Source organism: Hyla sarda, chromosome 4 (genome assembly GCF_029499605.1).
Source record: "Hyla sarda isolate aHylSar1 chromosome 4, aHylSar1.hap1, whole genome shotgun sequence".
Classification (NCBI taxonomy): domain Eukaryota; kingdom Metazoa; phylum Chordata; class Amphibia; order Anura; family Hylidae; genus Hyla; species Hyla sarda.
The window spans coordinates 40005374-40028283 of NC_079192.1; the positions used below are offsets into that span (position 1 = coordinate 40005374).

General features: G+C 42.8%; 1 protein-coding gene and 1 long non-coding RNA gene across 5 annotated transcripts in view; both read right to left on the reverse strand.

Annotated features, from left to right (window-relative positions):
* Positions 1-14261, reverse strand: part of COL5A3 (collagen type V alpha 3 chain) — a 213826-nt gene extending 199565 nt beyond the window's left edge. For all 3 annotated transcript variants that reach the window (XM_056570607.1, XM_056570606.1, XM_056570605.1), the window contains exon 1: positions 14043-14261. In XM_056570607.1, the coding sequence (XP_056426582.1) occupies positions 14043-14127 (85 nt within the window). In that variant the 5' untranslated portion in view covers positions 14128-14261. The remainder of the gene's footprint in view (positions 1-14042) is intronic.
* A 673-nt stretch (positions 14262-14934) lies between these two features.
* Positions 14935-22910, reverse strand: part of LOC130367807 (uncharacterized) — a 59013-nt gene continuing 51037 nt past the window's right edge. The window contains exons 2-3 of one of the 2 annotated variants that reach the window (XR_008892180.1): positions 15976-16134; positions 14935-15128 (exon numbers count right to left, since the gene is read on the reverse strand). This is a non-coding gene — a long non-coding RNA (uncharacterized LOC130367807). Of the gene's footprint in view, positions 15129-15523; positions 15535-15975; positions 16135-22910 lie in introns of those variants that run through there. The other variant, XR_008892181.1, reaches the window with a different exon arrangement.

Sequence of the window (22910 nt, forward strand, 5' to 3'; positions counted from 1 at the left end):
TTTCTTTGGGGGGTCCACACAACCCTCCATATGCTTGCCAGAGGTAGCCTGACTGCCGTTAGGTACCGAGATGAGATCCTCAGACCCCTTGTGAGACCATATGCTGGTGCAGTTGGCCCTGGGTTCCTCCTAATGCAAGACAATGCTAGACCTCATGTTACTGGAGTGTGTCAGCAGTTCCTGCAAGAGGAAGGCATTGATGCTATGGACTGGCCCGCCCGTCCCCCAGACCTGAATCCGATTGAGCACATCTGGGACATCATGTCTCGCTCCATCCACCAACGCCATGTTGCACCACAGACTGTCCAGGAGTTGGTGGAGGCTTTAGTCCAGGTCTGGGAGGATATCCCTCAGGAGACCATCTGCCACCTCAACAGGAGCATGCCCAGGCATTATAGGGACATCATACGGGAACGTGGAGGCCACACACACTACTGAGCCTCATTTTGACTTGTTTTAAGGACATTACATTATCCAGACCTCCATGGGTTGATAAATTTGATTTCCATGGATTATTTTTGTGTGATTTTGTTGTCAGCACATTCAACTATGTAAAGACGAAAGTATTTCATACGATTAGTTCATTCATTCATTCTAGGATGTGTTACCTTAGTGTTCCCTTTATTTATTTGAGCAGTGTACAATTTTATTATACTCTACACATAGAGCACTACACCTCTCAACTTCCTCTAGACGTGACCATACAACATTTCTATTACAGTGGAAAACAAAGCATTTATTAGATTGGCCTTTTCCTCATCCTCCTTCACCATTATACACCCTTTTTACTGAGGTGGCCAACACTTTCAGTTTTAAGTTATTTATTATTTATGTAGGTAAAGAAAAACTAGCTTTTTTCACTTTCTGTGGCAATGATACTACACCCCCAGCATGACTGACCATTGGACATGACCATAATGCAATTCTTTTATATTCTGCACATAGAATACTACATGACCTGACCACTGGATATGACCATAACACAATCAATATGAACATACAACAGTGCATATGACCACAATACAATTCTATAATGCTCTATACATAGAACACGACACACTAAGAAATGACCACTAATACAATTCTATTATACTGTACTACACACGACTCCCAATGTGACCTGCTCACTGGATATATATTGCAACACAAAATGTTATTGTATCACAGTTATGACACAATGGGACAAATAATAATTTAGTGACACGGTTAATACTTTAGAGACCCAGACGGATTCGCTGAGACATACAGTAATAAAAAAACATTAAAAAAAAGGGACACAGGAGTTGTGATGTTGGTAATGCCTACAGGCTTGTAAAGCACGAAGCTTGATGGTGAACGCCCCACTGTACGAGAGGGAGCAGCAAGTAATTTGCACGCAGTCCATTAAGGCTTTACTGGCAAGAGGCACTTCTGCTTGGCGGTTACAGGGACATATATTGAAAGTTTAGAATGTGAGGCAGTTCTCACGAAGAGGAACAAATCTTAGTAACAAAGTGAATTAGAATGACTAAAGTCTCTCTGAATCTGTTCCAGAGGCTCACTATACACAACCAGTCTCCTAACCCTTACGGCCAGAGCTCTCTATGGACACTCAATGGCTCTTGCTTCAAGAGCGGCTCATAGCTGAACTTGACTCCTGCCCCAGGAGCTCTTTACTCTTTTGGTCTGGTGCCATCTCTTTCGGGGTGTTTCGGCAAACTCCTCTACCCGGTATCCCACTGTTCTTCCCATAGAGGTCTTCTCACCAGGTTCTGTCTATGGAAGCCATGGCCTGTACAGAAATCCTTTCAGGCTTGGGGAAGACATCTCCAGCAGCTCACAGCTTCTCTTTCAATCTCACAGCCCAATACCACCTATGCGTGCCATCGTCCCTGATACTCCAGCAGACATTCTCTTAGGCCTCACAGTCAGGCCTTCGCAGCCTAGCACAACATAACTTTAGCACCAACCATCATTCGAGCAGGAACGCTGCCCTTTTTATGCAAGTATGAAGACTTGCTCACAACAGTCACACATCTTATTACCTCCAGAAACATGGAACACAAGACTGGAATTCCCCAGCACCATGTTGCTTAAAGATCCGGCCCTAAGACAGCTTATCTTCTATCCAAAGGATAGGGGATAAGATGTCTGACCACTGGGGATCCCCGCAATCTTGCATTCGTGACGCCCCCTCCCATAGACTTACATAGCGGGGGGGAGGGGGGTGACGTCACGCGGGGGCAGAGTCATGAGGTCACTATACTTACTTCGGCCCCATGGTCGGCACCGGGCAGTTTGTGACCTGGCAGCGCGGCGTGCAGCTCAAAGAGATGGTTGCCGACCACGAGGCCTGAGTATAGTGACCTCATGACTGCGCCCCCGTGTGACGTCACCCCCCACCCCCGCTATGCAAGTCTATGGGAGGGGGCATCATGCCCCCTCCCGTAGACTTGCATAGCTGGGGCGGGGCGTGAGTACGCCACGATTTTCATCTTCCTCACATCCTTAGCCATTGCAGCTTTATAGTTACGTTGCAGCTTCTCAACCCTTTCCCATAGCAATTAGTGTTGGGCGCGAATATTCGCAATGCAAATATTTATCGCGAATATCGCTTATTCACGAATATTGCAAATATATCGCTAAATATTCGCAATTACGAATATTCCCATTTTTTTCACAGTACACATCACAGTGATCATCCCTCCCTGCTTCCAGCTTGTGGTGTAAACAAGGCTCCAATACTAGTTACTGTGTCAGACTGGCGGGCGCCCGAAAATTTGCATATGCGAATTTTCGCGCATATTGATCCCTCCCTTCTTTTAGCTCTTTTATTAAGCGATATTGCGCATGCAAATTTTATGGTGAATGTGCATGCAAATTTTATGGCGCATGGTAAAAAAAAGGCCGCGAACATTGCGAATCTTGCAAATATATGACAAATATTCGCCCATATATTTGCGAAGTATCGCGAATTCGAATATGGCCTATGCTGCTCAACACTAATAGTAATAAACATACATGGCCAACACATAACAAAATGGCGTTATATATCACAAAATGAGGTTTGGTAGGCATGGCAATATATCCGCCATTGTCTAGCAAGAAGAAGACGGGAAGAAACAGGAAGTTCCAAAAAACACACACTGAGCTGTGCTAAATAACAAACTCACCACTGCTACATCTGCACTTAGTTGAAATCTAATGCATAAATCGAAGATTATCCCCCTATCCAAAGTAAACGTTTTGCACTCTGATGGTCTGGGCAACAAAACCCACACATGTGACAGTCAAAAAAGGTTCTCATATTCAGCCGTTTCATAGTTATATCTATTTATTGGAAAATTGATCTATTAGGGCCTGTTTACACTGCAGAATTTCTGCCCGGAGAACTTCCAGCCGCGGCGGCCTCATATTGTGTTCAGTGGGATTCTGCTGCACTGTGCAGTACTGCATTGCCATCAATGGAGACACGGCATGTACCGGAGGGTATAACACCGATTCATTATGGCGGCACCCGCTGCACACAGAGTCTGGAAAAATGCCAAAGTGTCTAGTCCTTACAGCTTCCATATGTACGGTGTCAATTTTAGGACGTCGTCAGTCATCAGCCGTACCTCCGTCTTCCGTCAGGCAAAACAGTGTCCCGCCTCTTCCCTCGGACCAATTGCTGTCAGTCGTCAGCCGCAACTCCGTCTTCCCTCAGGCGAAACAGTATCCCGCCTCCTCCCTCACACCAATCGCTGTCATCCTTCAGCCACAACTCGGTCATCCAAAACGCCGTCATCCAAAACGCTGTCATGCCTCAGACGATTCTCCCTCAGACGCATAGTGGAGCCGACGCTGCACAGCACTGTATAGCAGAGCCGACATTACATAGCATGTACAGCAGAAACCCATATAGCAGAGAGCCGACTCGGCTCTGCTACACGGCAGGAAGGTTTTTTGTCTGAGGGATGACGGAGTTTTGGATGAGAGACTTTAGGATGACAGAGTTTTGGATGACAGACTTTAGGATGACAAAGGAGGGAGGAGGGAGTTGTGGCTGAAGCCTGACGGAGATTGGTCCGAGGGAGGAGGCGGGACGCTGTTTTTCCTGAAGGAGGACGGAGGTACGGCTGACGACTGACGATGTCCTAAAATGGACACCGTACGTATGTGTTGTTACTCTGCTTTCCCAGACTCCTGAATATGTGCTTGGATAAGCCAGGCTAGAAGATGAAGGGTGTATAACTGAAGAACTAGGACAAATGTCCATTCAGCAGCCTGGAGAAGCTTGGTGACAACCCCATGTAAATTGTAATTGAAGCCTTATCGTTACCCAGCTTTCCCAGACAGATCTAAGATATATGTATGAAGACAACTCAGGTACTTTTATTGAAAAAATATCTCGTTCATGCCTGTCCCTCTGATGGTGGACATGATGCACTTGTTCACATGGCCCTTAAGGTTTGTCCTTCACATTGCTCTCGCTCATGACAATGATAGAGTTAAGTTCTCAAAAAAAATAAAAAAATCTGCCAACCAAAAAAGAAAATACCAAAAACGTGACCCCACATGAATTCAGTGGGGGACCCCATGCCCTTTACAATACTCAGAAGTCTGCATTTTCTTGGGGTCTCCATGGGGACCAAGGAGCAGAGGCCTCCAGCCATCATGGGATTGGCATTCAGACGGCGTCCTCTGCTTAGCAACCTGGAATTCGACTAAATTAAAAAGTGCTCAGTCATGAAACGTATCTAAGAAGGAATCTTCTCAGCTTATATATTCCGGCGATGACTCAGATAATCTCACAAGATGGAAGGTGGATAAAGTCAGGAACAAGCCCTAAGTATTGGCACTGGTGTGAATTCACACCTAAAGGGGAACTTTATTTCCCGAACCATGTTAGGGTCCGTATCATTGGGTTTAATGAGATCTGATAAGTTCAATTTTCAGGCCCGGAGCCTGAGGCTGCACTACTGAGATATTCTGATGACATCACATCCTTCTCTGTTTCTGTCAGGTGCAGTGTTGCCATGGAGACCTATTTACTGATATCCTGTTCCAATGAATTCTCGTTCTCCTTAGGCCTAGAAGTTGATCCTTAGGATAGGTCATTGATAATAGATGGGCAGGGATCTGACGCCGGGTGCCCCAAAAGATCATTTGTTTGAAAGGGCCACAACTAGGGTTGCCACCTGGCTGGTATTTTACCGGCACAGCCCGTATTTTGGCCACCCTGCTGGTATTATTATGTGAAAAATACCGGCAATGCAATGGACGGCTTTATCCAACCAATCCTCCAACTCCCGGAATGTTCCACCATAACCTATACCAGTGTTTCCCAACCAGGGTGCCTCCAACTGTTACAAAACTACAACTCCCAGCATGCCCAGACAGCCAACGGCTGTCCGGGCATGCTGGGAGTTGTCGTTTTGCAACAGCTGGAGGCACCCCTGGTTGAGATACACTGACCATATACTATATACTACTATATTGTCCAATATGCTGGGAGTTGTAGTTTTGCAACAGCTGGAGGCCCCCCTGGTTGGATTCACTGACCATATACTATATACTACTATATTGTCCAATATGCTGGGAGTTGTAGTTTTGCAACAGCTGGAGGCACCCCTTTTTGGGATACACTGACCTATACTATATACTACTATATTGTCCAACATGCTGGGAGTTGTAGTTTTGCAACAGCTGGAGGCACCCCTGGTTGGGATACACTGACCTATACTATATACTACTATATTGTCCAACATGCTGGGAGTTGCAGTTTTGCAACAGCTGGAGGCACCCCTGGTTGAGATACACTGACCTATACTATATACTACTCTATTGTCCAACATGCTGGGAGTTGTAGTTTTGCAACAGCTGGAGGCACCCCTGGTTGGGATACACTGACCTATACTATATCCTACTATATAGTCCAACATGCTGGGAGTTGTAGTTTTGCAACAGCTGGAGGCACCCCTGGTTGAGATACACTGACCTATACTATATACTACTAAGTTGTCCAACATGCTGGGAGTTGTAGTTTTGCAACAGCTGGAGGCACCCCTTTTTGAAATACACTGAACTACAGTATACTACTATATAGTCCACAATGCTGGGAGTTGTAGATTTCATTTGGGGCAGCTGCTGAGCCACAGACTGTATCAGGGCATGCTGGGAGTTGTAGTTAGTAACTAACTGCAACTCCCAAATTTAATTAAAAAAGAAAAGTGATCAAAAAGTCACATCAAAATTAAAATGGTACTGTTAAAAACTACAGATCGGGGCGCAAAAAATGACCCCTCATACAGGCCCGTATAAGGAGAAATTAAACAGTTATAGGGGTCAATATAGGACAAAAATGTGTATCCTGTGCCTGAGCCCCTTCATACAGATCCCTCTGGGGTTCTAGGATTCATCCCCCCCCCTCATTCCATCTAGTATTGATGGACTATATACATTTTTAAACTCTGGATAACATTCTGGATAATGGTGCGGGGGACTGGGTACATTGCTTTGGGTACATTATCTATCACCTCGGAAATTTAAGTATACAAAAATATATATATTGAGGTCAAATATTGTTGGACCTGGGGGCGCTGTTGCATTGAAGTCTATCACATACATTGCAGGTAGCATTGGTGACAACTATTATTGACTTCTATTAAAAAATCTTTACCCTTCCAGTACTTTTTAGCAGCTGTATTCTACAGAGGAAATTCTTTTCTTTTTGAATTTCTTTTTTGTCTTGTCTACAGTGCTCTCTACTGACACCTCTGTCCGTTAAAGGAACTGTCTAGAGCAGCATAGGTTTGCTATGGGGATTTTTCTCCTGCTCTGGACAGTTCCTGATACGGGCATCAGGTGTCTGTAGCATACAGCTGCTAAAAAGTACTGGAAGGGTAAAGATTTTTTAATAGAAGATATTTACAAATCTGTTTAACTTTCTGGCACCAGTTGATTTAAAAAAAAAAATAAAAAATTCAAGCAGATTACCCCTTTAACCTCTTAAGGACCCATGACATATGCGTACGTCATGAGTCCCGGTCCTGCGATATAATGCGGGGTCACACGGTGACCCCGCATCATATCGCGGCGGGCCCGTAGTCATAATGAAGCCGGGACCCGCCTCTAATAGCGCGCAGCACTGATCGCTGTGCCGCACGCTATTAACCCTTTAGCCACACGCTCAAAGCTGAGCCGCACGGCTAAAAACGAAAGTGAAATGTGCCGGTTAGCTCAGGGAGCTGTTCGGGATCGCTGCGGTATAATCGCGGCATCCCGAACAGCTGTAGCACAGGAGGAGGTCTTCTTACCTTCTCCTGTGCTGTCCGATCGCCGAATGAATGCTTCAAGCCTGAGATCCAGACTTGAGCAATCAATCGCCGAAAACACTGATCGATCCATTCCTATGGAGATGCATCAATCAGTGTAAAAGATCAGTACATGCAATGTTATAGCCCCCCCCCCCCCCTATAGGACCTATAATATTGCATAAGAAAAGTGTAAAAAAATCATTAACCCTTTCAATTATCCCTTCCCCTAATAAAAGTTTGAATCACCCGGCATTTCCAAAAATAAAAAAAAACATTATGTAAATAATAATAAAAATAAACATATGTGATATCGCCGCGTGCGGAAATGTCCGAATTATAAAAATATACCGCTTTTTAAACCGCTCGTTCAATGGCATACGCGCAAAAAAATTCCAAAGTCCAAAATAGCGCATTTTTGATCACTTTTTATACCAGAAATAAATAAAAAGTGATCAAAAAGTCTGATCAGAACAAAAATGGTACCGCTAAAAACTTCAGATGACGGCGCAAAAAATGAGTCCTCAAAGCGCCCTGAACACAGAAAAATAAAAAAGTTATAGGGGTCAGAAGATGACCATTTTAAACGTATAAATTTTCCTGCATGTATTCATGATTTTTTTCGGAAGTGATACAAATTCAAACCTATATAAGTAGGGTATCATTTTAACCGTATGGACCTACAGAATAAAGATAAGGTGTCATCTTTGACAAAAATGTACTGCGTAAAAACAGAAGCCCCCAAAACTTACAAAATAGTGTTTTTTCATCAATTTTGTCGCACATTGATTTTTTTTCCCGTTTCACCGTAGATTTTTGGGTAAAATGACTAATGTCATTACAAAGTGACGCAAAAATTAAGCCTTTATATATAATTTTAGGTGAAAATTTTTAAGAGTTATGATTTTTTAAAGTTAAGGAGGAAAAATTGAAAATGAAAAAACGGAAAAAGCCCGGGTCCTTAAGAGGTTAATGCCCTAGGCATCATATTATGGCTGCAACACAGGGACTCCCAAGGTTCTACTGAGTCAAACTTAGAACTCCAATGGGAGATGTCTCCAACGATCCAATCATCTTGATAATGTATACCCAGACTTACGATCCGATTGGAAAACACAAGCACCCTGCAGCGCCTCCACAGGGGAAAAAAGGCATTACACAGTGCCCATTCATATCGATATATTGTCTGCGTGAAGCAGGGCAGGACAAGTCCTCCAGAGCACGATATACTCTTTGTGAACGTTGTCCACTCTGAGATGAGGACAAGGACCCCCTCTATTAACTCCTTGAAGTTTGGGCAGTACACTTAGTATTCATCTTGCATAACTGATGAATTTGTGACTTTCTTTGCTTTAGAGGAAAATAAAGCAACATCTATCAACCACAAGCACTAAAGATCCAGCAGAGAACTGTGTAACCCATGGGGCATCAGTTATACAATCAGGATGTACCATGGTCCCAACCTCGTAAGCCGGTGCTGCGGAGCAGGTGGACGCTCCTTCATCTTCTTTTCCCTCCATATTCAGGAATGTTTATCTCCCACCACCAGATCACAGATAAGACCTAAAGCCTCTGATCCCCCCACATAGTTGACAACCTGGAACATGTTAAATGTTTCATATTTCAGCTCTGTCCACACTCCAGTCTACCGGAGATCATCCGTCACTTTCACATGTCCGCCATAGTTACAGTAATGATTCCTTTCATGTCTCCACCAGTACTTATTCTAGAATAACATCTGCCATGGGTGGCCTCAACGCTTGGTCAGTAAAGTAGGTAAAGCTGTGGGGCTCACAGGGCATCACCGGGCTGGGTGCGGTGGGCTACCGACACAAGGCAGGGATAGCCCACCCCTGAGGTCTGCACTAAAGCGGGAAACATCTATAAAGAATGGATGATCTGAAAGGGCAAAGAGTTTTACACTTAGTGTGACCATGGACTGGTAGTGGGGACCCATGTAAGAGGAACCAACCCCCCCCCCCCCCCCACACACACACACACACACATCAGCATAAGTCTAGGACTCTGGTACAAAATATATACCAGGGCCAACCATTATGCCAACAAGTATGTCACATGGCACCATATGGGAGCTATATGAGATGGTTCAGCTCCCTCTAGTGTCATCCTGATATAGCAGTAATGCTGTTACTTGTGGGCCCTCTAGGCACAGGGGGCCCAGGTGTAATCACAATCTCTGTTTCCATAATTGATGTGCTGCTATAGAAAACACAATGAGAGTGCCCTAAAGATGACGACATCTAGAGCTGGTTACACTAGAGCTCCCCACATTATAATTCCCATGTATTTGGGCTCCTCTACTCTAGAGCTCCCCTATATTATACCCCCTACACTAGAGCTCCCTGCATTATAATTCCCATGTATTTGGGCTCCTCTACTCTAGAGCTCCCCTTTATTATACCCCCCTACACTAGAGCTCCCCCCATTATAACTCCCATGTATTTGGGCTCCTCTACTCTAGAGCTCCCCTTTATTATAGCCCCCTACACTAGAGCTCCCCACATTATAACCCCCATGTATTTGGGCTCCTCTACTCTAGAGCTCCCCTATATTACACCCCCCTACAATAGAGCTCCCCACATTATAACTCCCATGTATTTGGGCCCCTCTACTCTAGAGCTCCCCTTTATTATACCCCCCCCCCCCTACACTAGAGCTCCCTGCATTATAATTCCCATGTATTTGGGCTCCTCTACACCAGTGCTCCCTGCATAACACACCCTACACCAGCTCCATTACATTATACCCCCCTACACTAGAGCTCCATTACATTATACCCCCCTACACTAGAGCTCCATTACATTATACCCCCCTACACTAGAGCTCCATTACATTATACCCCCCTACACTAGAGCTCCATTACATTATACCCCCCTACACCAGCTCCATTACATTATACCCCCCTACACTAGAGCTCCATTACATTATACCCCCCTACACTAGAGCTCCACTACATTATACCCCCCTACACTAGAGCTCCATTACATTATACACCCCTACACTAGAGCACCATTATATTATACCCCCCTACACTAGTGCTCCCCCACATTATACCCCCTACACTAGAGCTCCCATAAATTATACACCTCCCTACACTAGAGCTCCCATACATTATACACCTCCCCACACTAGTGCTCCCCTACATTATACCATCTACACTAGAGCTCCCATACATTATACACCTCCCACACTAGTGCTCCCCCACATTATACCCCCCCTACACTAGAGCTTCCATACATTATACCACCCTACACTAGAGCTCCTCTACATTATACCCCCCCTACACTAGAGCTCCCCTACATTATACACCTCCCCACACTAGAGCTCCCCCACATTATTCCCCCCTACACTAGAGCTCCCATACATTATACCCCCCTACAATAGTGCTCCCCTACATTATACCCCCTACACTAGAGCTCCCATACATTATACACCTCCCCACACTAGTGCTCCCCCACATTATACCCCCCTACACTAGAGCTCCCATACAATATACCCCCCTACACTAGAGCTCCTCTACATTATACCCCCCTACACTAGAGCTCCGCTAAATTATACCCCCTGCACTAGAGCTCCTCTACATTATACCCCCCTACACTAGGTCTCCCCTACATTATACCCCCCTACACAAGAGCTCCCCTACATTATACCCCCTACACTAGAGCTCCCCTACATTATACCTCCCTACACTAGAGTTCCCCTAGATTATACACCCCTACACTAGTGCTTCCCTACATTCTACCCCCCTACTCTAGTTCTTCCGTACATTCTACCCCCTACTCTAGTGCTCACCTATATTATAGCCTTCTACACTAGAGCTCCCCACCATTATACCCCCCCCCTACGCTAGAGCTCCCCCACATTATACCCCCCCACAGTACATTATAGTCCTCCCTACACTAGATCAGCCCCAGATATATCTCCCCTGCACTGGATCTCCCTGCATTAGGACATCCTTGCCAGCTCCAGGCTGCACATACAGCTCAGCTGTGCCAGGACAAGTAGTCGGGGCCACAGACATGTTATCTTGATTTTGAACTTCAGCTGGGACGGCGCTCAATAATTCCCCAAAAACACAATGAAGCCCCATTGACATCATATACCTCCAGCTGTAGGAAAGTGACAGCCTGGGAGATACAGATGCAGAGCGCACACCAATGTATAATGCATTACTGTAATGACGTAGCATTGACGAGTTTGTCATTTGTCACAGCTCATTACGCAATTAAAATATATGGTTTTGCATGGGACTGCAGCCCAACCTATGCATTGTCATGATGTACAAATATATCCCGAATAGTTTACTGTCACATTCAGCTCTGCTACATCTGTATCCATCTCAAGCTTATTTTAGATGTAGCATTCAATGTGTAGCAGATAGCTCTGCTTCATCTGTATTCATAACTCAAAACTACAAGTCCCAGCATGCCAGATGATGCAAAACTACAACTCCCAGCATGCTAGATGATGCAAAACTACAACTCCCGGCATGCTAGATGATGCAAAACTACAACTCCCAGCATGCTAGATGATGCAAAACTACAACTCCCAGCATGCTAGATGATGCAAAACTACAACTCCCAGCATGCTAGATGATGCAAAACTACAACTCCCAGCATGCCAGATGATGCAAAACTACAACTCCCAGCATGCCAGATGATGCAAAACTACAACTCCCAGCATGCTAGATGATGCAAAACTACAACTCCCAACATGCCAGATGATGCAAAACTACAACTCCCAGCATGCCAGATGATGCAAAACTACAACTCCCAGCATGCCAGATGATGCAAAACTACAACTCCCAGCATGCTAGATGATGCAAAACTACAACTCCCAACATGCCAGATGATGCAAAACTACAACTCCCAGCATGATAGATGATGCAAAACTACAACTCCCAGCATGCCAGATGATGCAAAACTACAACTCCCAGCATGCCAGATGATGAAAAACTACAACTCCCAGCTTACCTGGACAGCCGTTGGCTGTCCGGGCATGCTGGGAGTTGTAGTTTTCCAAAATCTGGAGGCCCACAGTTTGGAGACCACCATCACATAGAGCTATGCTACACCTCTAATAGTTAAAACACACAGTTAACTCTACTACATCTATATCCTTTTCAATCTTGTCAGATTTAGCATTATACATGTAGTATTCAGCTCTGCTACATCTGTATTATTCTCATATCGCTTTACATTTAGTGTATCCGTTCAAACTTATTATTATTAAATGTAGTTTTGCATGGGACTGCAGGTAAATGTATGACATTTTTATAATAGTGAGTTCTTAATACACAAATGAAGCACCTATAATAGATCAAATACAAAGTCAGCTCTGCTACATCTATATCCATATGTTGTTTTGCCTGCATTTTCTTACTAATGAATTATCATAATACATAAATGATGTGATGCTCATCTAATAGTTAGAACACATATTTAGCTCTGCTACATCAATATCCATCTGAAGTTTTGCCTGGGACTGCAGGAGAACTTTATTTTTTTATATATATATATATATATATATATATATATATATATATATATATATATTTTTTTTACTAGTAAGTTATTATGATCCACCTATAATAGTTAAACTCACATTCAGCTCTGCTGCATCTATATCCATGTATATCAGTAGTTTTGCATGGGACTGCAGGTAAACCTGCTGCATTTTTCTGCAAATCATTATGCATATCTATTAGTCACGGAACGTATACAACTCTGCTATATCTCTAACCATCCCAATTTTATGCCAGATTTTCCATTCTATAGGCTTCATTCAGCTTTGCTACATCTGTACAATTCTCATTAGTTGATATAGATTGTGTTGTCTGTGGATTTGCATGGGGCTGCAGGTAAACTTACAGCATTTTCTTACTAGTGAGAGATCATGATACACAAGATAGACAAATGATGCACTTGTAATAGGTAAAACATATTCAGCTCTGCTGCATCTATATCCATTTCTATCTGTAGTTTTGCATGGGACTGCAGGTAAACTTGTTGCATTTTCTTATTTTGGTGAGTTATCATGATGCATCTCTAATAGTCAAAGAACACATATACAGCTCTGCTATACCTCTTGTTCCAGATTTACCATTCTATAGGCCAATGTTTCCCAACCAGGGTGCCTCCAGCTGTTGCAAAACTACAACTCCCAGCATGCCCGGACAGCCTTTGGCTGTCCGGGCATGCTGGGAGTTGTAGTTTTGCAACAGCTGAAGGCACCCTGGTTGGGAAACACTGCTATAGGCTGCATTCAGCACTGCTACATCTGTACAATTATTTTCATTTGATATCCACTGTGTGGTTTTGCATGGGACTGCAGGTAAACTTTCTCCAATATCTTAACCACAATGCTTGAATGTTCACCCCTTTTAGTCAAATGGGAAAAAAAATCTTTCTACTTCACCTCATACTATGTTCAAATGCAGCAGTGCTGAGTTTGTCATTGGTAAAAAGGTTTCAAGTGTATCAATTGTCTTTACACAGGACTGCTGGTATACCTATTGCACCACCAAAGAGATGACAAATACAGCTCTATATGAGAGGTAGCAGTGCTGGTTTTGTCGTGGTGATATTGCAATGTCTTATCTGTGGTTTTACGTAGGACTGCAGGTAAACCAACTACAATGCTTCCACGATCCAACCCCAAAGGAGCTTGAACTGATTCAGCTCTGCTATATCCTTGTTATAGGTGCAATAAATGTGCCCATAGAGGGGCCATGAAGTAGGACGGTACCTGTTCGCACAGTGCAGGATCTCTGCAGGACCAGCAGCAGCACAGTGACTTTCCAGCAGTCCCATGATAGTTTCCACCTTTCCATAGTGCAGGACTGGAGCGAGTAGTGTCTATGTAGTAGTATTGTGCACACACAGGCGGGACATAGGGCTGTAATCCTCAGTCACACTACTATGTATCCATGTGTGTGGAGACCAGGAGGAGAGATGAGTGCTTGCCTTTGGCTTAGTCCTCTCTCTGTGGTATCAGTTTTCTCCAGTCAGTTCTGTCTGGCTGTGTGTCCTCTTCTGTCTGTCCCTCCCTCCTCCTCGCTCTCCCTCTCCTACCCCCCTTCTCCTTCTTCTATTCATCTAGTGCAGGCTTTTTGACACCCCCCCTCCTCCCTTCAGTGGGGCTTCTGTCACCTCATCTTATGCCTCATGTTGCCCTCTGCCTTGTATCTCAGACACTTCCTCACCTCACAGGAGACACCTCATCCCAAGTCTCCAGGTCCTCATCCTTATCTGACCCAGATTCCTAAATCCGTATAGTCTTAGGCAACTCAAGGTCTTCCAAAAGTGACCTTCTGCAAAAAAGTTGGATCAGTTAATGAGAACAGGTCTTCTTCGGTTTGCTGGTTAATAGAGACGAGCCAATTTCCCCAAAAATTTGTTTTGAGTCCGATTCGATAGTTGGGTTTTATTTGGATTCAAAAGTGTCCCGATTGTCCTGAAGGTAAAACAAATACCCAGCACTCACCAAAGATGCAACATCACATAGATTTATTGGTCTGTAGCAGGGGTAGTTGCATAATAGACAGCGTTTCGGCATATTGCCTTCTTCAGCTTTCCCCCAAATTTGTTTTGTGTCCGATTCCAGAGTTGGGTTTCATTTGGATTCAAAAGTGTCCCGATTGTCCTGAAAGTAGAACAAATACCCAGCACTCACCAATGATGCAACATCACATAGATTTATTGATCCATAGCAGGGGTAGTCACATTAATGGACGCATTTAGGCATATTGCCTTCTTCAGCCTTCCCCCAAATTTGTTTTGAGTCCGATTCCAGAGTTGGGTTTCATTTGGATTCAAAAGTGTCCCGATTGTCCTGAAAGTAGAACAAATACCCAGCACTCACCAATGATGTAACATCACATAGATTTATTGATCCATAGCAGGGGTAGTCACATAAATGGACGCATTTCGGCATATTGCCTTCGTCAGCTTGCTGCCTAGGCAGCTAGCTGAGGAAGGCAATATGCCGAAACGCCGTCCTTTATGTGACTAGCTATGGATCAAAAAAGCTTATCTGACCCAGATTCCTAAATCTGTATAGTCTTAGGCAACTCAAGGTCTTCCAAAAGTGACCTTCTGCAAAAAAAGTTGGATCAGTTGATGAGAACAGGTCTTCTTTGGTTTGCTGGTTAATAGAGACGAGCCAATTTCCCCGAAATTTGTTTCGAGTCCGATTCGATAGTTGGGTTTTATTTGGATTCAAAAGTGTCCCGATTGTCCTGAAGATAAAACAAATACCCAGCACTCACCAATGATGCAACATCACATAGATTTATTGGTCCATAGCAGGGGTAGTCACATAAATGGACACATTTCGGCATATTGCCTTCCTCAGCTTGCTGCCTAGGCAGCAAGCTGAGGAAGGCAATATGCCGAAACGCCGTCCTTTATGTGACTATCCCTGCTATGGATCAATAAAGATTATCTGACCCAGATTCCTAAATCCGTATAGTCTTAGGCAACTCAAGGTCTTCCAAAAGTGACCTTTTGCAAAAAAAGTTGGATCAGTTGATGAGAACAGGTCTTCTTCGATTTGCTAGTTAATAGAGACGAGCCAATTTCCTTGAAATTTGTTTTGAGTCCGATTCACTGGCTGCATTTTATTTGGATTCAAAAGTGTCCCAATTGTCTTGAAAGTAAAACAAATACCCAGCACTCACCAAAGATGCAACATCACATAGATTTATTGGTCCATAGCAGGGGTAGTCACATAAAGGATGGCGTTTCAGCATATTGCCTTCTTCAGCTTTCCCCGAAATTTGTTTTGAGTCCGATTCCAGAGTTGGGTTTCATTTGGATTCAAAAGTGTCCCGATTGTCCTGAAAGTAGAACAAATACCCAACACTCACCAATGATGCAACATCACGTAGATTTATTGATCCATAGCAGGGGTAGTCACATAAATTGACGCATTTCGGCATATTGCCTTCCTCAGCTTGCTGCCTAGGCAGCAAGCTGAGGAAAGAAATATGCCGAAACGCCGTCCTTTATGTGACTACCCCTGCTATGGATCAATAAAGCTTATCTGACCCAGATTCCTAAATCCGTATAGTCTTAGGCAACTCAAGGTCTTCCAAAAGTGACCTTCTGCAAAAAAAAGTTGGATCAGTTGATGAGAACAGGTCTTCTTCGGTTTGCTGGTTAATAGAGACGAGCCAATTTCCCCAAAATTTGTTACAAATCCAATTCGCTGGCTGCATTTTATTTGGATTCAAAAGTGTCCTGATACTAAAACAAATTCCCAGCACTCACCAAAGATGCAACATCACATAGATATATTGGTCTGTAGCAGGGGTAGTCACATAAAGGATGGCGTTTCGGCATATTACCTTCCTCAGCTTTCCCCAAAATTTCTTTGAGTCCGATTCGAGAGTTGGGTTTCATTTGGATTCAAAAGTGTCCTGATTGTCCTGAAAGTAGAACAAATGCCCAGCACTCACCAATGATGCAACATCACGTAGGTTTATTGATCCATAGCAGGGGTAGTCACATAAAGGACTCGTTTCGGCATACTGCCTTCCTCAGCTTGCTGCCTAGGCAGCAAGCTGAGGAAGGCAATATGCCGAAACGCCGTACTTTATGCGACTACCCCTGCCATGGATCAATAAATCCTATCTGACCCAGATTCCTAAATCTGTATAGTCGTAGGCAACTCACGGTCTTCCAAAAGTGACCTTCTGCAAAAAGTTGGATCAGTTGATGAGAACAGGTCTTCTTAGGTTTGCTGGTTTATAGAGATGAGCCAATTTTCCCGAAAATAGTTTCGAGTCCGATTCTGTAGAGTTGAGAGTTGGGTTTAGGATAGGTTGTATGACTCTCTTAGATCTCTGGGACTTTATGAACCCTCCCTTCCCAATTCATGCTCTTTAACACCAAGACACCCTAGCCCTAATGTAAGGTTAGGATATATAGTAAACTTTTCATGGTAACCCCAAAGTGAGTCAAAAGTGTCCTGATTGTGCTGAAGGTAGAACAAATACCCAGCACTCACCAATGATGCAAAATCACGTAGATTTATTGATCCATAGCAGGGGTAGTCACATAAATGACGCGTTTCGGCCTAGGCAGCAAGCTGAGGAAGGCAATATGCCGAAATGTGTCCTATCCCTGCTATGGATCAATAAACGCGTCCTACCCCTGCTATGGATCAATAAATCTATGTGATTTTGCATTATTGATGAGTGCTGGGTATTTGTTCTTTATGCTGGTTTGCCCTCACCTTGTGCACCACCACCATACGCGGAAGTACTGACCTATCAATTATTACCAAGTATGACTCTCTTAGGTCTCCTAGGACTTTATGAACCCTCCCTTCCCCATTCTAGCTCTTTAACTCCAAGACACCCTAACCCTAGCCCTAAGGTAAGTTTAAGATAAGTAGCTCCCTCTAATGATAAACTTTTCATGGTGACCCCATAGGGAATCAAAAGTGCCCCAATTGTCCGGAAAAGTCATGTTATTTGACTCTCTTAGGTCTCCTAGGACTTTATCCAACCCCCATTGAGCTTTTTAAAACCAAGATACCCTAACCCTAACGTAAGCTTAGGATTAGTAGGTCTCTCTAACCATAAGCTTTTTATGGTAACTCCAAAGTGAGTAAAAAATGCCCTGACTGTCCTGAAAAGTCATGTTGAATGACTCTCTTTGGTCTCCTGGGACTTTATTCAACCCCCATTAAAGCACTTTAATACCAAGACTCCGTAACCCTAACCCTAATTTAAAGTTAGGGTACCTTAAAGTTTTGGATTTTCACAAAACCAAATTTTTAGAAAAATTAAAAACAAATTTGTTTCATTCTAAATTAATTTAGTCATCTCTAGTTGTAAAATGTTTGATGGTTACCCCCATGGTGACTCAAAAGTGTCCTGGTTGTCCTGAAAGGACATGTTGAATGACTCTCTTATGTCTCCTAGGACTTTATGGACCCCCCCCCCCCCCCCCATTCAAGATCTTCAACACCAAGACACCCTAACTTAAGGTGAGCATATGTAGATCCCTCTAATGGTAAATTCTTCATGGTGACCTCTTAGTGAGTCAAAAGTGCCCCGATTGTCCTGAAAAGTCATGTTGTATGACTCTTAGGTCTTCTTGGACTATTTCCAACGCCCATTTAGTTTTTTTTTTTACCCTAAGACACCCTAAAACTAGCCCTAACATAAGGTTATGATAAGTAGGTCCCTCTAATGATAAACTTCATGGTGACCCCATAGTGAGTCAGGAGTGCCCCGACTGTCCTGAAAAGTCATGTTGAATTACTTTCTTAGGTTTTCTAGGACTTTTTCCAACCCCCATTCAAGCACTTTAACACCAAGACCCAGTAACCCTAACCATAACTCAGAGTTAGTATTAGTAGGCACCTAACCAAACCCTAGGTCCTAAACCTTTTATCTGATCGCTAAAATTAATACCCAAACTTTTGGGATCTGAGCAAAACTGAATTGTTAGAAAAAATCTAAACAAATTTGTTTCATTCTACAATAATCTGGTCTTCCCTAATGGTGCATGGTGACCCCAGGGCTATTCAAAAGTGCCCGATTGTCCTGAAAAGTCCTGTTGTATGACACTCTGAGGTTTCCTTGCACTCTATCCAACCTCTTTCAAGCTTTTCTACACCAAGACCCAGTAACCCTAACCATGATTTAGAGTTAGGATTAGTAGGCCCCTAACCAAACCCTAAATCCTAAACCTTATTCTGATCCCTTAAATTGATACCTGAACATTTAGAATTTGGGCAAAACTATTTTTTTAATTCAATCTAATCTAAAGGTAATCTTTCCATCGGGACCCTACTTGATTTGTATATTTTGGGGCCTTTCCTTGTCTTCATGTTCCCATGTGATGGATCTGAATGAAAAGGCCTTAAGCTCAGAAGGCAAATCTGTTATTATCTATTGGTTTTATTGCATTTTGAAGCAAAGGGGGTAGGTAACAATTATGGCCTGGGAACACTGCTGGGACAGGAGGCACCTCCACAGTATCGTTTGCAGAAGTTTTTTTTCCAGCTTTCACACATCAGGAATGATAAATGAAGAATGTATGTACAGTGCATTCATTCATAAAAAATTGTCCTATATAACAGCTTGTTCAGAAAAGTAACAAAGGCCTTGTTGCCCACAAAAAGACATATTGAATCATCTCAAATTCACACATCTGTTTCTTTAGGTTTGGCCATCAATCAATAATGTATTCATTCATTCATTCATTCATTCAGTCAGTCCTCATCTGGTGATTATTCATTTATTCTGCTGGATTTGTTCATTTATCTTTTTAAATTTCCCTTACTGGTTATATCTAATTCGCTCCTTGTTGTTTTGTCAATACTTCATTCATTCATAACCTTCATGCTCTTGTTCTTACTCTTCCATGCATCTGTTGTATTTATATAGGTTATGTTCTTGTTTGTTTAATCAGGACTGCTTTGATTTATTCCCTCATTCCTTACCCATCTTTTATTTATTTTGGTTAAGTTTTTCATTCGTACTTATTTAATTTTTTTCTCTGCTGGTTATATCCAGATCCCTCTTTTTTTTAACAATTGTCCATTCATTAACCCTCCATTCTCTGGTTTGTACTCTTGGGTTTATCCCTGCTTTTTGGATTCATCAAATAACTCAATCAGTCAACTTCTGATTATCATTCATTCACTCACATTTTCCTTTGTGATTAAAGGGGTATTCCAGGAAAAAGCTTTTTTTTTATATATATATCAACTGGCTCCAGAAAGTTAAACAGATTTGTAAATTACTTCTATTAAAAAAAATCTTAATCCTTTCAGTACTTATGAGCTTCTGAAGTTAAAGGGTACCTCTCATCAAAAAAACTTTTGATATATTATAGATTAATGTATGCAGAATAACTTTACAATTGCATGTTATTAAAAAATATGCTTCTTTCTATTTAATTTTCCACTTTGAAGAAATGACCACTAGGGGTCTCCCTACCAGTCCTGGCAGCAAGCATTTCAGACTCATGCTGGAGTCCTAAACACTACGAGCTGCCAGTCTGCTTTGTTCACAAAGGAGAACACTCAGAGCTGCCAGCCTGCTTTGTTCACAGCCTGTTTGGCTGTGAACAAAGCAGGCTGACAGCTCTGAGTGTTTAGGACTCCAGCATGAGTCAGAAATGCTTGCTGACAGGACTGATCGGGAAAAATACAATAGAAAGAAGCATATTTTTCATTAACATGCTATTGGAAAGTTATTCAACATTCATTCATCTAAAATATATCAAAAGTTTATTTGATGAGAGGTACCCTTTCAGGTTGTTCTTTTCTGTCTAAGTGCTCTCTGATGACACCTGTCTCGGGAACCGCCCAGTTTAGAAGAGGTTTGCTATGGGGATTTGCTTCTAAACTGGGCGGTTCCTGAGACAGGTGTCATCAGAAAGCACTTAGACAGAAAAGAACAACCTTAACTTCAGAAGCTCATAAGTACTGAAAGGATTAAGATTTTTTAATAGAAGTAATTTACAAATCTGTTTAACTTTCTGGAGCCAGTTGATATATAAAAAAAAGTTTTTTCCTGGAATACCCTTTTAATAATGCTGCTATCAATATATGAGTCTGTAAATGCATGCAATAATTTATGTATTATTTCCCCTCTGTATTCTGTTCTATTTAGGTTCATTCATTCATCTGATTGGCCTACATTTATTCTGATTCATTTATTCACTTACTTGAACTTTCTGCGTCCTATATATATTTCTTTCTTTGAAAGCCTAACCTTTTTCATATTTTCTATGTTGGTTGGTTCATTCATTCAGCTAATTGTAATAAATCCTTCCGTCATCTGTTCCACACTGTGACCAAAGCCTAACTTTATTACTCTTCTCTATTCTGGTTCATTCATTCATTGATTCATCTCTCTATATGCCTCATCTGTTCCACTTTGTTAATGTATTCAAACTTAAAGGAGAGATGCGGCGGAAAAAACTTTAGTGTCTGATAAGTGTGTGATCATAAGTGTCTGATAAGTATCCGATCACGGGGGTCCAACTGCTGGGACCCCCCGCAATCTCCCATATGGGGCTCTGTCTCGGCCCTGGCTCTGCTGCTACGATGACGTGTTGCACCCAGCATGGATACTGGTGGAAGTACTCCCTCTACATTCATCTCTATGGGAGAGACAATGACACAGCGTTCGTTTTTCTCCACCTCTCCCATAGAGATGAATGGACGCGGCGTGTTTCGACCAGTATCAGTGCTCGGTGCGACACGTCATTACAGGAGCAAAGCAGGAGCTGAGACCCGTATTGGGGGGGGGGGGGGGGGGGATTTCCGCCGCATATCTCCTTTTAGTTATTCATCTTTTCTATTCTGATTCATTCATCTCTCTCTATACCATCTCTCTTCACTCTGGGAACATTGTCAAACTTAATGTATTCATCTTTTCTATTGTGGTTCATTCATTATTCTGTTTGCCCTCACTCCTTTCCCCATCTATCCCATGCTGTGCACAAAGAATAATTCATTCATCCATTACATGATAGTTTATTTTTCATTTGCCTTTTCTATTCAGATGTACATGTTAAAGTTGTACTCCGGCACTAAACATCTTATCCCCTATCAAAAGGATAGGGGATAAGATGTTAGATCACAGGGATCCTGCCGCTGGGGACCCCCGTGATCTCTTTTGCAGCACCCCCACCACACCCCCTCCCATAAACTTGCATTGAGGGGGCAAGGCGTGCCATCCTGAGGGGGAGGAGCTGTGACATGACGATACTCCGTCCCCTGCACCACCAACGATCCTCGCTATGTGCAGCTAAAAAAGGGGGTGCTGCGGGAGAGATCGCAGGGGTCCCCATTCATTCAGTCTATTTATAAAAATGTTATATTCATTTACAGGCTTATACATCCATTCATTCATTCATAAAAAAAAAAATTCAAACTTTGAATAACCTTTCAATTTATTTCTCCTTTGTATATTTGTCCCTTCATTTATTAATTCATCCATTACATAATCAACTAATACATTCTTTCTCTCTTTTATAAGTTTGTCTGTGCCATTTTAATGAAATGAATTAATTTTTATTAATATTATTATTATTAATAATAATATTCATCCTCAGCACCTTTAAAATTAATTATTCATTTAAATGAATTTGTTCAATCATTAGTTGATGCATTAATTCATTTTTTTTAATTAGCAGGAGACTCCATAAGGGTTTCCTTCTGCCATTCTCCCAGCCCTCTGGCAGTGAGCACTTGATAGGTTTCATACTGGTGTGGTTCTCTGTGGTGGCCATTGTTTCTGTGATGCTTTGTCTGTGGGGTGGATTGGCCCAGAGCCAGGGGCTTGGTCGGGCAGTAGTGGGGCTGCTTGGCCAATGGGTTGCTCCCCCTGTGGGCATGGGGTCTCGGAGGCAGTGGTCGCGGCCGGGGGCTACGCCAGTGTCAGGTTAGGGACCCACTCTAAATAGGTGGCCTTGGCGTGGCGAGTGGGCTTTGTACTTTTTGATCAAAATGTATACTAACAACCTGTTAGTTTTTGAAATTATGCTGAGAAGCAAGTAGATCAAATTACAAATGGTGGATGTGCGGCTGTGTTTCTCTCTTTGTGTTGTTAATTCATTTATTTATTCATACATTTGTTCA